We start from the raw sequence: 24,278 nt of genomic DNA on the forward strand, positions 1-24,278 counted from the left end.
CGGTGTACCTTTTTTAATGAGTGTAACTCAATAATACTATCAACCTCATTTAAGAATAGACATAAGTACTATATAATTAATTATCTACATTTTAACTCACAAACTTCAAAGCTAAGGCAGTCTATAATTAACAAGATATCCTGAAGCCATCCATTAAGCTCTTCTGTGACTTCCAATCTATATGAGGAATAGAATATGGTCATTTAAATAACATTTCCATATAAAATGTTATTACCAGACCAATCAAGACTTCCACCTTAAGGTGGTCTGGGTTCTACCTCAAAATTACAAATACCTTTTAAACACATTATACATATAAACAGAATATTTTTATAAGGTTGAAGTTATGTCACAATATCCAAAGAGTGTATTATGTATTAGACTCAACTTTATAGAGAGGTAAAGAAAAACAAAAAAAAAAGCAGAAAAATTCTGGCCTACATAACATCCATGAAAAAAAAATTCAACCCAGACCTTACCTAAAACCTGGCCAGCAATCATTCTGCCATCCTCTCCTGCTACAGCAGCCCGAGCATTTCTCTCATTAACATACTGGACGAAGGCAAAGCCCTTATGGACAGAGCAGCCCACAATTTTTCCATACTTAGAGAAGATTGCTTCCACATCAGACTTCTTGACCACCAGAGTGTTGAGATTCCCAATAAATACACGGGAGTTCATGGAGCGTGGATCTGTCTTGTTGGTAACGTTGCTAGCCATTGTGTTTGATGAGGTTCCTCACAAAGGCGGAAGAACTGTTAGGGAAAAAAATTTTTCAGGTGAAAAAATGGCTAAGAACAATATTCCCTGAAAAAATGTTCTCAGTACTATCACCATGAATACCAAGAGTTACTGGTCAACTTCAAGGATTCTGATAGCATCAAGTATATTATTATTCATGGACTAATGCCCTTCAATATATCCTTAAAAAAATAAAAACTTCTGCTCCAGGTTATTCCAAGAGCTCTAGTTATCATATCTAAAGTGTGAAGGAGGAATCCTCCTCACAGAATACTGTCAACATAACCCTCTTCAAATTCCATTGAATCCTTCTGTAATTTAAATAGTCCTTAAAAAAACCAGAATTCCTATGTTGACTACGGAATTCTGAATTTATCATTCTCATTTATGAGATGTCTTAGCCATCAGTAACTCTAACTTCTTACACATTGCTTTTACTAAGTCTCATTCATTACCCCAATAGACAAAATTCCAGATTCTACCACAAACCATTCTTGAGCTACAGCAATGTAGAAACTTAGGCAGAAGTTAGTCTTTTTATACAAAAGGCAATAAATAAATCAGTGGATAAATATAGAGGAAATGAATTATCATGTGATAATACATAGCAATCAACTCATAATGACCCTAAACTAAATTTTATATGATAACCTTGAATGAGGTCAGGTATTTAATAATTAAAATCGATGGTGATGATGATAAAACTGGTCAGGGGAAGATGTCATAAACAAAAGAGAACCAGGGGAACTAAGCCAAAGAATACAACTGTTCTCAGATTATTTAAAACCTATAAAAATAGATGTTAAAGGATCAACAGCTCCACTGAAATGCTTTTAAGTGCAAACCTTTATTTCAGTGTCTTTTATATTTTAAGTCAGCTGCCCCTTCCTCCTCTAATAAGCTCCAATCTTTAACAAGGTTTCAAGAATTCCATAAGATTTATTACCCTTTCATCCTTTTGAAATATTCTGAATAATCTCAAAATCATAGAAAGGAGCAGAGTCTTCTATTTGATAACCATCCAATCCTCAAGTCAATCTTGAAAAACCAGTTCTCATGGATGATATACCACGGTACCAAATACTGTCCCCAGAGCTTACATTCTAATGGTATCATTTAAAAATTTTATTGAAAAGTGATTAACTAAAGGTGTTCAAATTACCACATGATCTCAGGTGAAACTTCATCCTACATATGATATAATACAACTGGAGTCCCTGGAAGGCCAAATATCATCAACACCACTCTAGATACAGCACCAACAGCACATATAACATAGACTAATCTACCTTAATCTCCACAAAAAAGCAATTAAGGTAGCCAAACCAAAAGTTGATGGACAGCTCTTACGCAGTTAAAACTGGCAAGAGTCTTTCCTATGCCAATAATGGGTATGAACTAGGCACTTCAATAAAAATTCTGAAGGATAGCATGGCTTGGTGGCACAGACCAGCAGCTCCAGAGGCTGAGTCAGGAGGATCACAAGTTCTAAGTCAGCCTCAACAATAGCAAGGTTCTAAGCAATGCAGTGAGACCCTATCTCTAATAAAATACAAAACAGGGCTAGGGATGCAGCTCAGTTGTCAAGTGTGCCTTAGTTCAATCACCAGTACTGAAAAAAGAAAGAAAATTCTGTAGATACTTGATCTTAAGTCTCTATGAAAAACATCCAATGTGCCCATATCCACTTAACCCATTCCTCAAGAAAAGTACTAACTTTTATAGTAGTACACAACTGTAACCACAACATCTCAGGAGGAATGCAAATTCTGAGCCACTCAGGAATTTAATGAGACTGTTTCAAAATGAAAAATTAAAAAATGGCTGGGAATGTAACTCAGTTGTAAAGCTTCCTTGGATCAACTCTCCAATACAAAAACAACAAAAAAACCTAACCATTATTCTTTGACAGTACCAGCTTCCTTTTAAAACAACTGTCATCAAAACATGATATTACTAGGCAACATCGTATTTTCCAATAAAAGAAATTTAATATACCCTTTAAGTCTTTTTCCAGAAATTTCCTCCTTCCATCTGTTACCTTAAAATTTATCTGTGCAAAAACCCAGCTAATTTGATCTGTAGTTTTCTAAAAGCAAAGAAGAATCACTTTAAAAAGATCTGTGATAACTGGATATATCTCACATGCATTTTTTTCTGATTCTGAGGTAACTAGTATTTCCAGCAACTGCTATCTTTAAAAAAAATCTACAAATAATTTTGAATGATGCAGGAATTATAATCAAATGTCCAAATCAAATATTAACACAGGGAAAAAAAGCAATGATAAATGACAAGACACAGAAATTATGTAAGAATTTTGTGCTCAGAAAAGAAAAATGCCAATGTCTTTTAATGATCTTGTTTGTGATTAATCTTTACACAAGACCCAGGGCTGATCTCCAGTACTGGTAAAAAAAAAAAAAAAAAAACCCAAAAACTATCCTTTCAATTTTCACATATTTTTTCTAAATTCCCATAAATCAATAACTTCAAATTTCGTCAACCTCAGCAACTGAGGCCCTAAGTAACTGAGGGAGAACCTATCTCTAATAAAATACACAAAAAGGCGCTGGGGATGTGGCTCATCCCCAGAACAAGAACAAAAAAACTCAGTCATATTAGTTAATAACAATTCCGGTCTTAATTTGTTAAAAACTACATAAATGTTTTTGACAATGTCTGTATCTCTAGACCATCTTTTTCCTCTAATGTAGTTTGAGACTTAAATATCCTTTTCCCACTTAAGAATCAAATTAGACTATCTCTATGATCATTAACTAAAATTCATTTGTTTAATAAAAATGAGAGTTTTTTTCAGCTTCTTCATTGTCACATCCTGAGGTTTCCTTTCAGCCTTCTGCCATGTTCTGCCTCACCTCAAGAACAGAGCAATAAAGTAGACCATCTATGGACTAAGACTCTAAACCTATGAGCATAAAATCTTCCCCCTGGGGGGAAAAAAAACATTTTTTTAAAATAATGTGACTCTACATGAAGTATTTTTTCTTAGGATCATGATGGAGAATAATGTCTAGTTTATGATCCATAGTTTATGTGTGATTAATCTTTACACAAGTTTATTCCACTTTTTTAACATTTATTTTTTAGTTTTAGGTGGACACTATCTTTATTTTATTTTTATATGGTGCTGAGAATCAAATCCAGTGCCTCACGCATGCTAGGGGAGCGCGCTACCACTTCAGCCACAACTCCAGCCCCTTATTCCACTTCTTGAAAATCACAAACATGGCAGGCATGGTGATTCATGCTTGTAATCCCAGCAGGTCAGGAGGCTGAGACAGGAAGATTGTGACTTCAAAGCCAGCCTCAGCAATGTAGCAAACCTTAAGCACCTTAGTAAGACCCTGTCTATATAATACCAAAAGGGCAAAGGATGTGGGTCACTGGTTAAGAATCCCTTGGTTTAATCGCTTGTACAAAAACAAAAAAAAAACAGAAACATATTAAAGTTTCCATAATTCTTGATTGATTAAATATTAATTATATACATTTTTTTTTTTGGGTGGTACCAGGGATAAAAACCAGGAGCACTTAACCACTGTGTCACATCCCCATCACTTTCATTTTTTATTTTAAGATAGGCTCACTATGTTGCTTAACCTTGCTAAGTTGCTGAAGCACCATCCTGCTTTCGCCTCACTGGGAAAAGAGGTATATGAACCACGACACACACTGGTTTTATTATTTATAAGTTCAACAAAATAAGATCCTTCAGCGCTGCTTATATCAGGTTAAGTTCATTCTTATTTAAACTCAGTTCTGAAAAATATAAGATCTACATAACTAAAAATTCACAGATTTAGGGGTTGGGGTTGTGACTCAGTGGTAGAGCACTTGCCTAGTAAGAGAGAGGCACTGGGTTTAATCCTCAGCACCACATAAAAATAAATTAGTTAAATAAAGGTATTGTGTCCATCCAAAAGTGAAACCAAAAACTCACAGAATTAAAAACCCTAGAGTAACAAAACCCTGGATTCTATCCCAGGTACAAAAGAAAAAAAGGTACTTTTACTGCCTTTTACACCAAGAATCTGTGTCTATACAATGTTTATCTACTTAATATAATTTGTAGTGAATACAAGCAACAATACTACTGGCACTATGAAGATATAAATATGGACATTCTTATATATGGAAATTTGTCTCTATTTCCACCTAAGCCGAAATCTAAAGACCCGTCCACCCCAAATTCCACTTGTGGATAAAATGCAAGCAAACCTACTAATTTATTTCCAAATAATCATATTAATATTTTGAGCTGCTATCATTCCTCTTTGCCCTCTTAGAGAAGCAAATCCATCTTGGACTGACACCTATAAAATTTTTGCAATGTTTATAACAAATGTACTTCTCTGAAGTTCAAACAAAATCTTAAGTAAACTCTGCAGGGAAAACCTATGGCAGTTTGCAACATCTAGGTTTATGAAAAAAGGTTCAAATGGACCAGAAACATACATTATTAAAATCCTCCATTTCCTAGAATCAGGGCCCCCCCCCCAAAAAAAATCAATTTAAAATTGGTCAAGTCTTCAACCCCTTTGCCTTTTTGGAACACTAGAATTAGACCTTTAATGGCAAAAAAGAGTTGCAGGGATAAATTAGTAATATAGCAGGTTATCAAACCACAGGCTGTTTTTCCTGTAAGTATATACACTGTAGAGGCAGATACAAGTTATTTTCCTATTGGGCATTTCAAGTAGTCCTCTAGTCACCTAACCATATAGCTAATGACATACAATGGTCTATGGGTGGAGACTAAAGATGGCATCACACTTGACTTTTCCACAGTTGAACCATACAACTTGCTTCAGATTAAGAAATTCAAAACCTTCCTATATAATTTCATGCATTCCTATCTCTTAAAACCTGCAACTAAGCCTTGCACAGTGGTGCACACTGTGTAATCCCAGCAGTTCGGGAGGCTGAGACAAGTGGAACAAAGCCAGCCTTAGCAAAGGCATGGGCTAAGTAACTCAGTGAAACCCTGTCTCTTAAACAAAATAGGATAAATGCCCTGAAGTTCAATCCCTGGTATCCCAAAACAAAAAACCGCGCAACTTAAAAGCTATACAACTCCACAAGCACGACATACTATGTGTAAACACTGTTTTCCTTCATTTCTTAAGAGAATTTAAAAAATAACATCACTAGAGGGCAGCAGTGAGTCAGAAATTTTAAAAGAATAATATTGTCTGATATGTTTCATCTTTTTTCAGTTTAATAGTATCAACGAATCTCTCTGACCTCTTACAACATTATCATCTGGGTTAAACTGTCTTTACATACTTCAACTCTTATTTTTGCCATTATTCCTTTTGGGATTCTTTCTCATACTACTTTCATATTACTCTTTACCTCTCTGGGCCTGTTCCTTATACTGGGCCTCCAATGGATCCCTTACTGCATTATCAACAAAATCTCCCTTCCAGGGGCTGGGGATGTGGCTCAAGCGGTAGCGCACTCGCCTGGCATGTGTGCGGCACGGGTTCAATCCTCAGCACCACATACAAACAAAGATATTGTGTCCGCCGATAACTGAAAATAAATATTAAAAAAATTCTCTCTCTCTAAAAAAAAAAAAAAAAAAAAAAAATCAAATAAAGCCTTGTTCCGTGGCCTTTTTAAAAAAAAAAAAAAATCTCCCTTCCGGCCCATAATCTTTTGGGGATAGGGGAAGAAAGGTGTTCTATTCCCAAGGCTCTGTACCAAAAATACTGACATGACCTCACAATATGGATGGAATTCTAGCATGTAAAACCAGTACATTTTCAAACCATAAAAATACAAAGTTGGCTATTTTATTTTTTCTTTTATAATTTAAATGGTACCATATATTGAACCCAGGGTTGTTTCACCACATAACCACTTAATCAGTCTTTATTATGTTTTGATACAGGGTCTACATTGCCGAGACTGTCCTAAAACTTGCCATCCTTCTGCTTCGGCATCCTGAGTCATGGGATTACAGGTGTGCACCTCTACACCTTGCCAAAGCTGAGTATTTTTAAATAAGCTATGCTAACAGCAATGTTAGAATTAGACCTAAGAGAGTATTTAAGATGCTGTAAAATAATGAGTAGAAATGTATAAGTCAACTGTTATTTAGCTGTCTTTAAAGTTCCCAATGACTGAACTTGTTTTGTGTTTCTCCCCCCCACTCCTGGGGGACACTTAACCACCAAGTCAAAATAAAATAAAAATTAAAAGCTCAGTCACTCGGGGCTGGGGATGTGGCTCAAGCGGTAGTGCGCTCGCCTGGCATGCGTGCGGCCCGGGTTCGATCCTCAGCACCACATACAAAGATGTTGTGTCCACCGAAAACTAAAAAATAAATATTAAAAATTCTCTCTCTCTCCTTCCCTCTCTCACTCTATCTTTAAAAAAAAAAAGCTCAGTCACTCTATTTTGAGGCATGGTCTTAATAAGTTACTTGAGGCTTTATCAAATTGCTGAGGCTGGCTTTGAACTTGCAATCCCTCTGCTTCATGTGTCCAGAGCCACTGGGACTTCAAGTATGCACTACCATACCAGTCCCACAAACCTTTTTTTTTTTCTCCCTTGGAGCGGGTACTGGGGATTGAACTCAGGGGCACTCAATCACTGAGCCACATCGAAGGACTATTTTTTATTTTATTAGAGATAGGATGTTACTGAGTTGTTTAGTGCCTCGCTAAATTGCTGAGGCTGGCTTTGAACTTACCTCCTGAGCTTCTGGGATTAAAAGCGTACACCATAGTACCCAGCCACAAATCTAACTCTTAAACAGTAAAATAAATTACAGATATTTCAAAACTTACATGAAAGGTGAATTAAAAAGGGAGGAAGGATAAAAAGGAAAGAGCAAACATTGGGGACTAAAAAGGAATAAATCATACTTCATGCATATATGATCATGTCAGTAAATCCCACTATCACCTATAACAACAAAGCACAAACAAATTTAAAAAAAAAAGGACTGGGGATGTATCTCAGTGGCAGATCACTAAAGTTCAACCACCAATACAATAAACATAGTGTAAGTCTAACAATTGTCAAAATGCAAATGATACAAAACAGTACTAAAAAAGAGTAACAACTAATTAAAACAAATTAAAAATTTTTTTAAAACAGTCAAAAGGCACAAAGTCTAAAAATAAATGCAACTAAATATGAAAAATAGAGTTTAAAATTAAAGAAATTTAAGGTAAAAAAAAAAAAAAAAACTTCAAGCTGAACAATTCAATGAGACCATGTCTCTAAATAAATTAAACAACATGGCTAGAAATGTGGCTCAGTGGTCAAGTGTCCCAGAGTTCAATCCCCTACAACCAACCCACCCCCAAAATTTCAAGGTTTCATTTAAAAAAAAAATTTTAGTTGTAGATGAGCACAATACCTTTATTATCTATTTTTATGTAGTGCTGAGAATCAAACCTAATGCTTCCCATGTGCGACGCAACCACTGAGCCACAAACCCTCATTTTCTTAACCTATGATAACCAGTTTCACAATGGAGAAAAACGTCAAAAGTATGCTCACCAAGTGCTTCTTGAACATGAACCAGGACTTGGAATTACCCAGTACAAATTATTCACTATTGGGGGAGGTGGGGAATGTGAATGCACTTTTACAATGGAAATACACATTACCACCTAAACTGTGACCAACAAAACTATCAGTAATTATATGTAAACCTTATATGCCTCCTCATGTGACAACAAAAACACATACCACCACCTAACTACACTGTATTCACAACTTAAATCCAGACTGGGGAAAAAGACAACTTGAAGCTTTTGTTACATCATGCACAGTGAAGCACACCTATAATCCCAAGGACTCAGTAGACTGAGACAAGAAGGATCAAGGTTTTAAAGCCACTGTACACAACCACAAGGCATGCTTAGCAACTCAGTGAGACCCTGTCTCTAAATAAAATACAAAATAGGGCTGGAGATGTAGCTCAGTGGTTAAGTGTTCCTGGGTTCAATCCCAGGTACCCAACCCGCCCCCCAAAAATATTAAGAATTAAGGGTTGGGATTTGCCTACACCAAAAGAGCCAATGGGGGGCCACGTTCTGTAAGAAAGCAGTGCGAACCCTTATTTATTAGAATGGAGGAAGCACATTTTTTGGGTGACTACTATGAACTTTTAATATAAAATTTAACATGCTGTTATTGAATTCAATTTTCTTAATGTTGAGACACAGCCACGGGCATTTGTAAGCAAAATGTCTATTAACTTTAAAACCTTTCAGGAAGAAAAAAGTGTTTCGAAAGCAAAAACAGCAATCTACACAGTTGCTATCAAAAGAAAGGGAGACCAAAAACATGACATTCTAAGAAACTTTTTAGGGCTGGGTATGGCTCGGCGGTAGCTTAACAAGCTTGATGTCCAGTTAATCCCCAGCAATGCTGACCCAACCACCCAAACAAGAGCGGGGGGATGGCTTTGAAGACAGCAACTCAAAGGTCTGAGAGGGGATGACAGCAACTTCAAGGCCAGTCTAGACAATTCAACTCTTACTAAAAATAAAAGGGCATTTAAGGGATGAAGCTCTGCTTTTAATGGGTTCTATCCACAAACTTACAGGGAAGAGGGGTGGCTTTTTACATTTGGTACAATAACAAAAAATGATACACACCAGCTCACGTACTTTAAGCAAGATCCAAGAGAGTACCAAAATCATATCTTTTTCTCCTGTCAAATTTGCTAATGGCTGGGCATGGTGGTGCTGGCCTGTAAATCCAGCAACTCAAGAGGCCAAGGTAGAAAGCAAATTCAAAACCAGCCTCAACAACTTAGCAAGATCCTAAGCAACTTGGTGAAACTCTGTCTCAAACTAAAATATATAAAAGGAATAAGGATATGGCTCAGTGGTAAAGTGCCCCTGGTTTCAATCTCTGATACCCAAAAAAAAAAAAAGCTAATGAACAGATGATCATTTAATAGGGGAAGGAGAAGACACTTCTACTTCCTAGTATATGTTCCATATTCCTGTATTATCATTTGAAAATTTCCTTCTTGGGAGGAAGGAGGGGTAGTGGGGATTGAACCCAGGGCATCACACACACTGAGGTATAATACCATCCCTGAAAATTTTTACTAAGAGGTAGATCCATATTAATTAAGTGATAAACAATGTGGAATTTCTGTCATATCCTGTTTGCTTGGAATTGAAGACTATAAACTTTGTTGTAAATCCTGATGAACAGAAGCATTCAATAGGCATTGGGCAAAAATGTTTTAGAGTACTAAATAAGTGGAAAACGCTTACAATAGAATATCTAAAAACTATTCAACACTAGTAAATTATAACATACAAGTATGTAAACTCTATGAAAGAGAAAAGACAAAAAGCATTCAAATGTTGATAGATTACCTTTCTGGGTAGGGTGGTAGGGTAAAAGGGACTGAAACCAGGGTGCTGCATATGCTAGTCAAGTGTTCTATCAGGAGCTATAGCCCTTGAGACAGTCTTGCTAATTTGGTGATCCTCCTGATTCCACCTTCTAACTAGCTAAGATTACAATTGTTTCCCAACACTTTTGTAGAACATCTGCTGGCACCAGGAGTAGTTCCTTTATGTCCATCAGCTTCTTTCAAATCTTCTTAATTAAACATTTTTACAATAAAGAGTTCCCTATTAAAGCATGAATAAGTAACACTACAATAAAAATGAAAGTGAGCCTGGCACAATGGAGCACAGTGAAATCCTGTCTCTAAATAAAATACAAAAAAGGGCTTGGGATGTGGCTCAGTAGGGTTGACTGTCTCCCGGTACCCCCTCACCAAAAATCATAAGTGTTACAAATATTTCCAGAATGTACACTAAATCACATACGGTTTTACTGCACTCAAAATAAACAGGATGCTCCAATTCCCTCTGACAGAACCTCTATATGCCACAAAAGCCTGGAAATTACAACCTAAAGATACTAAAAACCAAAAATTTACTTCATCTCTTAAATTAGCTACCCTTGGCTTAAATGTCTGCCTACTTATTACTAATTAAATTTTTCACTGACAAAACATTTTATTGAAACTGCTCTCATTCTGGGCATAATCTGTGAAAATAAGAAATGTTTTCTCTGAAAAAATTTGTTTAATATAACACAACAGTCCAAACTTGGCTGCTTTTAGAATGATTAAGAGTGAAACATGGGGCTGGGGTTGTAGCTCAGTGACAGAGAGCTTGCCTAGCACATATGAGGCACTGAGTTCGATTCTCAGCACCACACAAAAATAAACAAAGATTAAAAAAAAGAATGGAACATAACTTGGATGTTATTCAGAAGCTACTATTTCTACAAACATTAGCACTGTCAACACATGCAGGATTCATGATTAGATAAATCTCCTAACCTTTTCTACTTATTACTGTAATCTTAACTGTCTTCAATTCTTACAATTTTTCTGTTCACATCATGCAGGGCTGTCCATTTCATAAAATTCTAGTTCACAGACCCTAAAGAACACAGGTCCAACCTGTATATTCCACAATTTGATTTCTTTCCCTATATTACTCAATTATATACCTATTCACACAAATTCAATCCAGTTCTGTCAACACTTCTTTCCCCCGCTGGGTTACCAGGAATATAAGCTATAGTCATTTAACCACTGAAACATCCCAGGATCTTTTTTTTTTGGATAAAGGTTTAAGCTGCTTAAACCTTGCTAAATTGCAGAGGCTGTCTTTAAACTTGCAATCCTTCTGCCTCAGCCTAGATAGAGTTGCTGTGATTACAGGGGTGTGCAACTACAATCAACATGACATTTAGAATACAGTAAATAGGGCTGGGGATGTGGCTCAAGTGGCAGCGCGCTCGCCTGGCATGCGTGGGCCCGGGTTCGATCCTCAGCACCACATACAAACAAAGATGTTGTGTCCGCCGAGAACTAATAAATAAATATTAAAAAATTCTCTCTTTAAAAAAAAAAAATATTTAGAATACAGTAAATAATGGGCTGGGGTTGTGGCTCAGTGGTAAAGCACTTGCCGAGCATGTGAGAGGTACTGGGTCTATTCTCAGCACCACATTAAAAAAAATAAATTGAATAAATGCATATTTTTTAAAACAAAAATACAGTAAATAATAGGCTAGGGAGATAGCTCAGTTGGTAGAAGGTTTGCCTTGAATGCACAAGGCCCTGGGTTTAATCCCCAGCACCACACACAAAAAAAAAACCTAAAATACAGTAAATAAAACATTAAACATGGTGTCTTGCACACAGCACTCATGATTTGTACAACAGTTGCTAGTACTGCATCATTTGATATTATTACTATATACCAATAAAAAACAGGTGACTAATAAATACCGAAAAATGGTATTCAAAAAAAAATTTTCATGCGGGGATCAGTGGCATACACATGTTATCCCACTGCCTCTGGGGGCTGAGGCAGGAGGTCAAGTTCAACTGCTCAGAGGTAGCGCACTTGCCTGGCATGTGTGAGGCACGGAGTTCAAAGGTCTATCAAATTAAAAAAAAAAAAGAATTCTTCTGAAGAAAACAATATGTATTTAAGAATAAAGAAATTAGAAAACAGGGCTTGGGAGGTAGCTCAGTTGTAGAGCATCTGCCTAGCACATGTGGGACCTTAGGTTCGATCCTCAGCACCACATAAAAATAAATTCATAAAATAAAAGGTATTGTGCCCATGTAAAACTAAGAAAATTTTTTTAAAAAATTAGAAAACAAGGCTGGGCACAGTAGCACACAACTGTAATCCCAGAAGCTTGGGAGACTGAGGCAGGAGATCAAAAGTTCAAAGCCAGTCTCAGCAATTTAGCGAGGCTCTAACTAAGCAACTCAGTGAGACCTTGTCTCTAAATAAAATACAAATCAGGGTTAGGAATATGGCTCAGTGGTTAAGTGTCCCTGTGTTCATTACCAAAAAAATAGAGAGATGTTCAAGATGTTAAACAGCATACTCAATACCTAAATTATCTAGATTATACACCAAGGTGCTAACAAAGAATGAGGTGAAATGTTAGGTTTTTATGAGTTTTTCTCAATTTTTAACACTATGTAATTTTTTCTTTCTGTAAAGATAACATGATATCATCTGGAACTTAATGATCATGATATACACCTAGCCTAAAGTGGAAGAAAGCTTTTCTATAAATCCCAAAATATAAATTGGGAAAGTTGAACATTTCCCTTCCTCATAAACAATTCACATATGAAATCAAGGAAGAGTAAGTATCTCTAGGGCACGAAAAAGTTCACTGAATATTATATTCCATTAAGTCCCAACAAACATTTCTCTCTACATTCTCAACCTTCACAGTTATATGGCATGCATATCTGAGAGTTGCATCAAGCTTAAAAGTAACCAGACTTCATCATATATTTAACTAAGGCAGATTTTTGGTTACACGATGAATCCCCTCTTCGGCAAATATTTACACTTGGGCTTTTTTGTTTTTGTTTTTAACTTGTGATCCTCCTGCCTCAACCTCCAGAACCCCTGGAATTAAAGGTTTACACCACCATGCCCAGCTGTTATGTTTTTGAGACAGGATATCCCTAAATTCCCCCATGGCCTCAAACTTGTTTTTTCCTGCCTCAGCCTCCCAAATTGCTGGGATTACAGACCTGTGCTACCACACCTTATCATTTCTAAGAAAACTAGAAACCTGTGTGAATGATAGTATATACAAAGGAATTCGCTATGCTGTTCTTTATAAGTATTTTCTTTTACATAAAAAAGGGGAAAAATAACAGTTATTGTGACAGAACTTTTATGAGAAATTACATTCTCTTAATGTGAATCCATCTACAGAAATCCATCTACAACTACGAACATAAAAATAACTAAAATAAAGGTATTGTGTCCAACAACAGCTTAAAAACAAAAATAATGAGAATGTTAATATGGAGGTCTTAGTCTGAATAGCAAGGGAGGAAAACACTTTTATGCTTTTTATTTGTATTTTGGGGGTAACAGGGACTAAACCTATGGGCACTCTTACAAGTGAGTGACCCACCAAGACCTTGTTTTGGGGGACAGGGAAATAGTATCTGTCTAAAAGCAGATATTCAAGTAATGCACAGTGGCGCACACCTGTAATCCTAGTAGTATTTGAGGTAGGTGAAACATAAATTTAAAAGCAATCTAGCAAGACCATGTGTCAAAATAAAAACAGGATGTGGCTAAGTTCCTGTGTGTCCCTGGATTCAATGCCTGGTCCCAAAAACAAAAAACTCAGATAATTAACCTATGCACATTTCAGAATGGTACACACATTTCTGATTACTAGCTTTCAGTTTTATCTCCTTCTATCCTTACACCTGGCTTAAATTTATTAATTATCTTTGTATATTTTAAGTCATTTCAAAATTTGTAAGTTCTTTTTTATAAACCACTACTTCAAAATTAAATAAAACATGTACACAATAATCCTTAATTTTTTTCCAAAACAATCAAAAACATTTGCTTGGCACTGGAGCTCAGTAGCAGAAGGCTTGCTCAGCAGGTGTGAGGCACTGGGTTCAATATTTAGCACAACATAATTTTATGGACATTACTTAGTAAAATCTCATTTTGTTTATCCTCAATCCACCCAAAAGGATAGCAGTGCTAATTATCAAGAAAAAAGGGGGGGGGGTTGTCTTAGGAATGAAAAGTACACTCCAGAATTATGGAATTCCTCACTTAATACTCAAGAGTAGGATTTTAGGGCTATAATTTGTATTTAACAGTGATAATGACTGCAGTCATTTATTGAAGTCAGGGATGGTGGTGCATATCTGTAATTACCAGCAGCTCAGGGAAGATGAGACAGGAAGATTCCAAGTTGGAGGTCCCCTTAGCAACTTAGTGAGACCCTGTCTCAAAATTAAAAAAATAAATAAATAAAATTGGATAGTTATAGTGGTAAATTGCCCTTGGGTTTAATTCCCAGTGCAAAAAAAAAAAAAAATTAAAAGAAAAACAAATAATAGAGTGTAAATGCAGTAGGATTCACTAAAATTTGTTAAGGTTGGTAAAGTCCATGGAGATTCAAATACTACTCTATTTTTGTGGATGTATGAAGTTTTTCCACAACTAAAAGAATAGTAGGAGATGGCATAGTGGCACAGGCCTATAATCCCAAGATTCTCAGTAGGAGGAAGCCCAAGAACAGCCAACTTCAAGGCCAGCCTGGGCATGTCAGCAACTGTCTCAAAAAAAGGTCTGGGGATGTAACACCATGTTAAGACAGCTTGTCTATTATGTGCAAGGTCCTAGGTTCAATCTCTAGTATCCACCCTCCCCCCATCCAAATGAACACCAAGACTATGCTTGTAGCTTAGTGGCAGGGTGCTTGCCTAACATACACTAGGCCCTAGGATCAATTCAACACCACAAAAAAGTAACACCAAATATATTCATGTACACATGTGAATCCCAAACTATACCCAGAAGAGACAACCTGATAACTGTATTTAGAAAATCCAGGAACATGTCCTCTGAAAACATCTTATTATTCAATGACCAAACCCTTCAGATTATTAACAAGACAAGATTAAATCGTAAAGTAGAACTGACAAAACCAGAAGTGACCACTGTCAATAAGTAGGTAAATTCTTATCAACTTGCAAAAAATTGGGGTTTTAAAGATTTATATGACCTTCATCAATTACACTTCTGGGGCTTGATTCTAAAATAAAGGGCTGGAAATGTGGCTCAGTGGTGCTAACAAAAAAAATAAAATGACGCTAACAATTCTCCTAATCTTAAAAAATAGGCCCCCCAAGGGTCCAACTATAGAGTAAAATACAATGTTGATAAAATAATGTAATTTGATGCTATGGAATTTAACTAATTTTTTTATATCTGAATTTACTAACACAAAATGTTCAGGTTAAATAGCAAAACATACCACTACTTAAACATATATGCCACAGGGGCTGAGGCTGTGGCTCAGTGGTAGAGCACATGCCTAGCATGTGAGGCACTGGGTTCAATTCTCAGCACCACATATAAATAAATGAATGAAATAAAGGTCCATGCATCTAAAAAAATATTTAAATATATATGTGCCACATGAGATTCTGAAATATCTACAAAAAAACTTAAAAGAACAGAAGAGCACAAAAAACTTTCATCTTTGGGTGACTTAGGTATGTCAGTTTTTGACTCATTTACATTTTCTAAGGGTTTATGAATAATTTAATTTGGATTAAAGTTATAATAAAGATGGGATAGCTTTCATTAAATTCACATTAATCAAGTCATGTGATTAAGTCATGTGATTAGTCGACCCTTCAAATTTCAGTAAAACTAAAGTTTAAACACTACACAAATGACAACTCTAGCATAATTGAGCTGGGAATGGTGAAACACCACTGTAATCCCAGCAGGATGGGAGGCTGAGACAGGAGGATCTGAAGTTGGAAACCACCCTCAGCAATTTAGCAAGATTGTAAGCAACCAAGTGAGACCTGATCATAACAAAAAAATAAATAAAACTTTGAACTGTGCATTACAGTGGCTGTGGTGTAACACTTGCCTAAGTACATGTGAGGCACAGGGTTCAATCCTCAGCACCACATAAAAACAAACAAACAAAATAAAACAATGTTTGGAGCATGATATTCCCTTTAAAAAAAAGTATTATGAAGCTTTAGGGACGAAATGAGATAAGATAATCACCAAAGTGATGGCTTTTTAGAATGCTGGGGCAAAAATTGTTTAAAATGTACTCAAAACTATTCCTAGGGGCTGGGGATATGGCTCAAGTGGTAGTGCACTCGCCTGGCATTCGTGCCGCCCGGGTTCGATCCTCAGCACCACATACAAAGATGTTGCGTCTGCCGAAAACTAAAAAATAAATATTAAAAAAAAAAATCTCTCTTAAAAAAAAAAAAAAACTCTTCCTAGATATTTCAAGAGTGTCTAGAAAAGACTCTCTGGCTTGAGGGTTATATTAAATTTTTTTCCTTTTTTTGACCAGGGATTGAACTCAGGGGCATTCCACCACTGAGCCACATCCCCAACCCTCTAATGTATTTTACTTAGAGACAGGGTCACACTGAATTGCTAAGTGCCTCACCACTGCTGAGAGTGGCTCTGAACTCAGGATCCTCCTGCCTCAGCCTCCCAGAGCTACTGGGATTACAGGTGTGCACCACCCTCCCCAGGAGGCTCCCATCTCAGAAGCAATGATAAATGTAAAGAGGAAACAGGAAGATAATTTCCTCTCGGTTAAAATCAAATCAGAGAAGCAGCAGAAAAAAAACAAAAAGATGTTCTTGAATCTTACACAGCTACCTCTTAGAAATAGGCAGGCTTTGACCTGTATAGCCCTATACCATATACAAGCAGACAAATGAGAAATTATACTCCATTTATGTATGATGTGCCAAACCAATTAGATCAAACAGAAGAAAATTTAAAAAAGAAATAGGCATTCTTGCTGTGTGTGGTGGCACACACTTATAATACCCGCAGCTCAGAAGGCTGAGGTAGGAAGATACCAAGTTCAAAGTGAGCCTCAGTAAATTAGCAAGGCTCTGCCTCAAAATAAAAAAATGGGCCAAGGATGTGGCTCAGTGGTTAAGTGTCCCTGGGTTCAGTTCCTAGTACCAAAAAAAAAAAAAATTAAATTTAAAAAGGAAAAAGCCATGCTTTCTCACTGGCGAATTATTTTTCAAAAATAGCATGGTTTGTCCAAATTTGTACTGCATGTACATGAAAATTCTAACTTCAACATAATCAAGTTTTAAGGCTATTCGTTTCAAGTAGTAACATTGATTCTTTACTAACTCTCCTATGCAGACCATAGATGCTACTTATACAACACAGAATCAAAAGGTGACATACATATATACCATATATACAATAAGGAGTTTTTAAATTAGAAGCAATACTGTGTTGTTTATTTTAATACTCAGTCTTTAGATACTTACACAAAATGTTTCCTCATCCTATTTTCTTGCCCATGTTAATTATCTACCAGCCATCTTTCCAGAAATCTCTCTATACCTTTACATACAAATAAACTCTATAATTGGTGTGAGATGGTTGGTAATTCACATTAAAAAGTTATTAGGACGATGGGCTGGGGTTGTAGCTCCTTGGTAGTGCACTTGCCTACCACATGTGAGACACTGGAATCAATCCTCAGCACATGAAAACAAACAAAAACAAAAGAATGTTTGGAGCATAATATCCCCTTTAAAAGAAAATGTTTTGGGGCTGGGATTTTGACTCAGCGGTAGAACACTTGCCTAACATGGGAGTGACCCGGGTTTGATCCTCAGCACCACAGGAAAAAAAAATAATAATAAAGGCATTGTATTGTGTCCATCTATACCTAAAAAATATTTTTTAAAAAAACTTTTTAAAAGTATCAGGAAGCTTTAAGGACTAAATAAGATAATCACCAAGTTGATGGCTTTGAGTAAAAACCTGAAGAACAGAGCCACATGTGTTGGCCCACACCTGTAATCCCAAAGGCTGCAAAGGCTGTAGCAGGATGATTGAAAGTTCTAAACTAGTCTCAGAAAATTGCTGAGAGGATCTAATTAACTTGGACTCACTCTCATAACAAAAAAGGGATAAGGATGTGGCTCAATGGTTAACCTGGGTTGATCTCTGGCTACCTACCCACCAAAGGGGGTGGGGGACCCTTGCAAATGAGTAAGAAGAACAAAGGCTGAGGTATGAACATGTCTTTAAAATACATTAAGCCAGCCAGTGCTGACTGGAATACAGCATACCAACAGTAAAGTAGAAGGTGCACAACAGATCATGTAGGGTTGTGTCTTCCAAAACCAGTAAAATCTGACTTTAGTATAAAAACACACAGTGAGTTTCAATTTTTTTTAAAAAATACCAGAGATTTATACCAGGAGTACAACCACTGAGCTACATTCCAAGTCCTTTTTATTTTTTATTTTGAGACTGCATCTTGCACTAAAATTGCTTAAGGCCTCATCAAATTACTGAGACTGACTCTGAACTTGCAGTCACCCTCCCTCAGTCTCTGGGATTAAAGAAATTTGTCATCACACCAAGCAAAGCAAGACCTTTTTACACACTGCTTTTTTTTTCAGGGAAAGGGATACTGGGAATTGAACCCAGGAACACTTTCTAGTGAAATACCTCCTCAGCTCTTTTTAAATTTTCAAATGGGGCCTAAATTGCTGAGACTGGCCTGAAACTTGTCATCCATCCTCCTGCCTCAGTCTCCGGTCACGGTGATTACAAGTGTACGCCCCCATAACCAGCTAAAAACTGTTGGCAGTAAAACAGAGATACTTCCTACCATATACTTCATACCATACAAATATATACACACACCTGCATGCGTGTATATACACATGCATTTTACACTTCCCTTCTAATTTCTTTTTTTTTAAAGAGAGAGAGAGAGAGAGAGAGAGAGAGAATTTTAATATTTATTTTTTAGTTATCGGCAGACACAACATCTTTGTTTTTGTATGTGGTGCTGATGATCGAACCCGGGCCGCACGCATGCCAGGCGAGCGCGCTACCACTTGAGCCACATCCCCAGCCCCCCTTCTAATTTCTATAGAACTTTAAACACAATTAATGACATACTACTGGCATTAAAAAAAAGAAAAAACTTTTTTGAGCTGTGGGTGCTGGTGCACACCTATAACCCAGGTACTATGAAGGCTGAGAAAGGAGAAAACATTTATTCATTCTTCTCCAATAGTGTTTTGGCAGTACTGGGGATTGATCCCAGTGGCACTCTACAACTAAGCCACATTCACAGTCACACCCTCCTTCTAAAAAAATTTGAGAAGGGCCTTATTACCGTTGACTAGGCTGGACACCAATGTGAATCTTGTGCCTCAGCTTCCCGATGCGATTAGACTCAAACATGTTATTTCAATATGACATGCGGTTCTAACATGACAACCTAACATGACCAATCTAGCCACCACTTTGAGAACAAACAAAAGAAATGTAAACCTACTGCAAAAGATAATAAAGCACAAGAGGCAATGGTGGGTTGAAACTGCAGTAAGTGATGGCATTTTCAGTGGCACTTTAACAGAATTACATCCCATCACTCTTTAAGACCCTTTTGTGGAGACTGGCTTCAAACTCTGACCCTCCTTCCTCAGCCTCCAGAGTTGCTGGTATGAATGTTGTATACCTCCAAGCCATGCTTTAATTCCATTTGGCTTTAACAAGAGAGCTGATGGCCTGGTATTCTAAAAGGCCAAAGGCCTCTTGATTGAAAGAGTCAAATATGACTAACCAGGCCTAAGAAACATATTAAAGTTTCATTAACTGAAAAAGGAAAAAGGAACTTCTTTCAGGAATATAACAGCAGTCCAGTTTACTTTTAGGTTGATATATCTGATATTCAAGGAGACGTCAGGGAAGTAACTCGGTTAAGAAATAAATCAAGAGGGGGCCCGGGTTGTGGCTCAGCAGTAGAGCACTTGTCTAGCATGCGTGAGGCGCCGGCACCACATAAAAATAAAAACAAATAAAATAAAGGTATTGTATCCATCTACAACTAAAATAATGATATTAAAAAAAGGAAAAAAAATAATTCGAGAAGTACAGGCTGTTGATACAAGTCTGGAGATCATCTGCTTATATAATACATAAAATTATGAGAATAAATAACCAATGAAGTTAAGCAGAAAAATAGAACTAAGCCACAGGACATTCAAACAGAAAAAGGAACAGCCACAAACAACAATCTGGGAGAACAATAAAAAAATATTTCAGTCAGCAGGGTGCAGTTGTGTACACCTGTAACCCCAGTGGCTTAGGAGGCTGATGCAGGAGGACTGCAAGTTCAAAGTGAGCCTCAGCAACTTATTAAGGTGCTAAGCAACTCAGTGAGACCCTGCCTCCTAAAGGGCTAGCGATGTGGCTCAGTGGTTGACTGCCCTGAGTTCAATCCTTGGTACCAAAAATTATATTTCATCGAGACAAACAAGGTACAGCTGCCTGTAATCTCTGCAACTCAGGAGGCTACAACAAGGTGATCTCAGAGTTCAAGGCCAGTGTGGGCAATCTAACACAGAAGGAACAGTTTTCTTGACACCCTGCCTATGAAAATAAAAAGGGCTAGATGTATGGCCCTGTGTTCAATCCCCAGGAGTACTGTAAAAGATGCAAATTTAAAGACAAACATTATCAATATGGTAGTTAAAAATTCTTCAAAAGTAGAAGTATACTGTCATGACCCTGTCCAGGTGCCAAAAAGAAAAAAGTCCAAGCACCACAAAAATAGCAAGTAAAATCTAAAGTAATTGTGGTATGGTTTTTGTGGTCCTTTAATTAAGACCCGTTTTTCTACTCAACATGTCAAAAGTAATCCAATCTGTAATCTTACTGCCTAGGTTGAATCTGCTCCATTTAGGCTTACTCATTATGTCTAAATCTTGGGCAAATTATTTAAATTCTGTACTTCAACATTCTCGTGTTTAAAATATGAAGGATAAAATCAAAATTATGTTACCAAAAATTAAGAATTGCTAATAGTGGGGCTGGGGTTGTGGCTCACCTCGCACATGTGAGACCCTGGGTTCCATCCTCAGCACATTAAAAAAATAAACAAAATAAAAATATTTTTTAAAAATTGCTAATAGTAACAGATACAATAAAGTGTTCAATTACTCAAAATGTTTGGGACCTTCAGCTTTTGGGTTTTTAAATTCTTGCATAGACCATCAGTTCAGTACACTTTATATGAAAATCCAAAAGCTTAAGCATCATGTTGGTCCTCAAACTTTTCAAATTTTGGATTTTCAGGTTTTAAGAAAAGGGATGTTGAACCTGTTATTACTTTCCTCAGGATGCAATGCATGTTCTATTACCGTTCTCCTGAATCAGAAAGCAATTAATTGGGTATTACAGAAATAACTAGTAATCTCCTAATGTCTTATCAGTTCTCCATCTGTCACCTTCTCTGCCATCACTAATTACATTTGCTGATAATACAAAAAAAAAAAACTTGAAGAAAAACCACCCAGTATCCTTAGTCCTATTTTCTTCAAGAGTTTAAAATAGGGCTGGGGTTGTGCTCAGTGGTAGAGTGCTCGCCTAGCATGCGTGAGGCACTGGGTTCAATCCTCAGCACCACATAGAAGTAAAATTAAAATACCTAAAACAAAGTAAATATTTTTTAAAGTTTAAAACTGCCTACTTTTTTATAAGTCTACCATGCCTATCTACACTTAGTCCTCATGACTAACATCTCCCAGACTATAGACAGAGAATGTAGTTCCTGACAAATAAATCTCTCTTCTCCAAAATACTTCCTGATTCTTCTTTTGCCAGATAATCTAGACCTGAAACTTGACCTTCCAAGGCCCTATATTATGAATATCTGATCCCGAATCTCTTATTCTATGCATTTTCTTCCTTTTGTGGTACTGAAAACTAAAGCCAGAGATGCTCTACATTGAGCTACATAGCCAGTCCTTTTCTTGAGACAAGGTCTCATTAAGTCACTCCGGCAGGTTTTGAACTTGCCATCCTCATGCCTCAGTCTCTTGAATAGCTGGGATCTCATGCAGCTGTGTGGTACTATTTTTCAGGAATTATTGCTCCAAATAAAATTATTTTCTCCCCATTATCTGTGCCTTCACATGATATTCCAGACCTCAAGCTTCACCCTTAGCTCCTTTACCATCATCCCTCCACTTCTGTTACCTACATTTGTTTTTCTATTTTCTCATCCATAATAGCATATTTTCTTTTCTCTGCATGGATCAAAACTACAATAATTGTTGTTTGTATCTCCAAGAGGAAAAGGTTTAATCTGCTGCTTATATGCCCAAATCTAAAATTTTTCATAGTAAGAACTCTGAATTTTGTTTCATGAATCAACATTTCTACTTTAATGTCTCATGAATACTTAAAAAAAAAAAAAAAAAAGAGGGACTTGGGTGTGGCTCAGAGATGGAGAAATCATCTAGCACACATGGGCTGCTTGCTGGGTTTGATCCTCATCACCACATAAAAAATGAAGATATTGTGACCACCTACATAACTATGGGACAGATATTAAAAAAAAAATAATCAATACTCCTACCCAGTCACTGCTATTAACAAGCGTACCACTACAAATGATTTAAAATTTGTTAACTCCCATTATTCATGTCTTTATTAAATGTTATTCTTACAAATACTCAGGATTCGTCCCTTCCTATTACATTAGAGAACACACTGGATTGCCCAATAGCCTGCCGAGCCTCAAGTCTCACTGGAAAGGGGGTCAAGTCTAGATCCTTTTTTTTGTACTGGGCATTGAACCTGAGGGCACTTAACCAATGAGCCACATCCCCAGCCCTTTTAGAGACAGGGTGGTCTCACCAAGTTGCTGTGGCTGACTTTGAACTTGAGATCCTCGTGCCTCAAAATCCCCAGCTGCTGGTATTCCAGGCGTGTTGGAATCACCACACCTGGCCCCTTTCCTCATATTCTTAAAAGCTTTTCAGTGATAGCTTTCTAACATTAGAGCTTATCTTGTGGTTTGATTCATGTTAAATGTAAATGAGATAAATGCAGTCCAAAATTACTGTCATAAACCCAGATTGCTCTAAATGACAGACTGTCCTCACTAATTTGCAGTTATCTAAGAAAAAGACTGCCTAATGTCCTCGTCTTGTTATTAATCATTAAAACAAGTCATTTTCATTGTAAATTACAGGTAAACTTCAGCAGTCATATTTATCAAAAAATTCTTGGGCTGGGGATGTGGCTCAAGCAGTAGCGCGCTTGCCTGGCATGTGCAGGGCACTGGGTTCGATCCTCAGCACCACATAAAAATAAAGATGTCGTGTCCACCAAAAAATTAAAAAATAAATATTAAAAAATTCTCTTTAAAAAAAATTTCTCCAATCAGCCCAAATTAGGAATACATCATTATTCAACAATTAGTTTTACAAATAATTTAGGCTGCCTCCATTGGGAGTCATATCAAGCTATACACACAAAGGGCTTACTTATCCCAACACTTCCAGAGACACTGACCTACACCACATCCACTAAATTTAAATGACTCTACTTGCTATTCTTTGCAATGAAACCAATTGGACCTCACACCTCTTACCATCACCCAGGAAGGGTGTGCATCTGATCCGAAGGCCCCCCTGGCTCCAGGTCATCCTGGCTGATGCTGCTCCAGGCTGGGCATCCATGTTGCTGCAGCTTGTGGTTTGTGAGGGGTAGTGTACAGGAAAAGCAGGATGGGATTTCAAGGGAAACAGGAGGAAGATGGCTTTCTGGGAAAATGCCATCACCATTATAGGTGTTAAGTAGTACCACACACATTTTATTGCAGCACAGTTTAAAAATTTAACAAATTAAAGATTAAAAATAAAAAAACAAAAATAAAAAAAATTAAAAATACAGACGTCCAGAGATGCTCTAAAACAGTTAAGTTAAAGATCAGGAAAAATAAGGTCACAGACTTAACAGCCAGTAAAATTATTTCCAGTGTGGGGAAGGGGTTGAGGACAAGGGTGGGGTTGGGAGAGAAAAGGTTTATGTGATCAATCCACTTAAAAATGCTAATGCCTTCACTCTCTCTCC

General features: G+C 36.9%; 1 protein-coding gene across 2 annotated transcripts in view; it reads right to left on the reverse strand.

The window, feature by feature from the left end:
- The window catches only part of Hnrnpc (heterogeneous nuclear ribonucleoprotein C), a 53,224-nt gene that overhangs the window by 23,018 nt on the left and 5,928 nt on the right, over nt 1-24,278 (reverse strand). Inside the window, exon 3 of one of the 2 annotated variants that reach the window (XM_071607738.1) lies at nt 480-755. In XM_071607738.1, the coding sequence (XP_071463839.1) occupies nt 480-720 (241 nt within the window). In that variant the 5' untranslated portion in view covers nt 721-755. Of the gene's footprint in view, nt 1-479; nt 756-24,278 lie in introns of those variants that run through there. The other variant, XM_027922372.2, reaches the window with a different exon arrangement.

The sequence above is a fragment of the Marmota flaviventris genome, chromosome 2 (genome assembly GCF_047511675.1).
Source record: "Marmota flaviventris isolate mMarFla1 chromosome 2, mMarFla1.hap1, whole genome shotgun sequence".
Taxonomy (NCBI): Eukaryota; Metazoa; Chordata; class Mammalia; order Rodentia; family Sciuridae; genus Marmota; species Marmota flaviventris.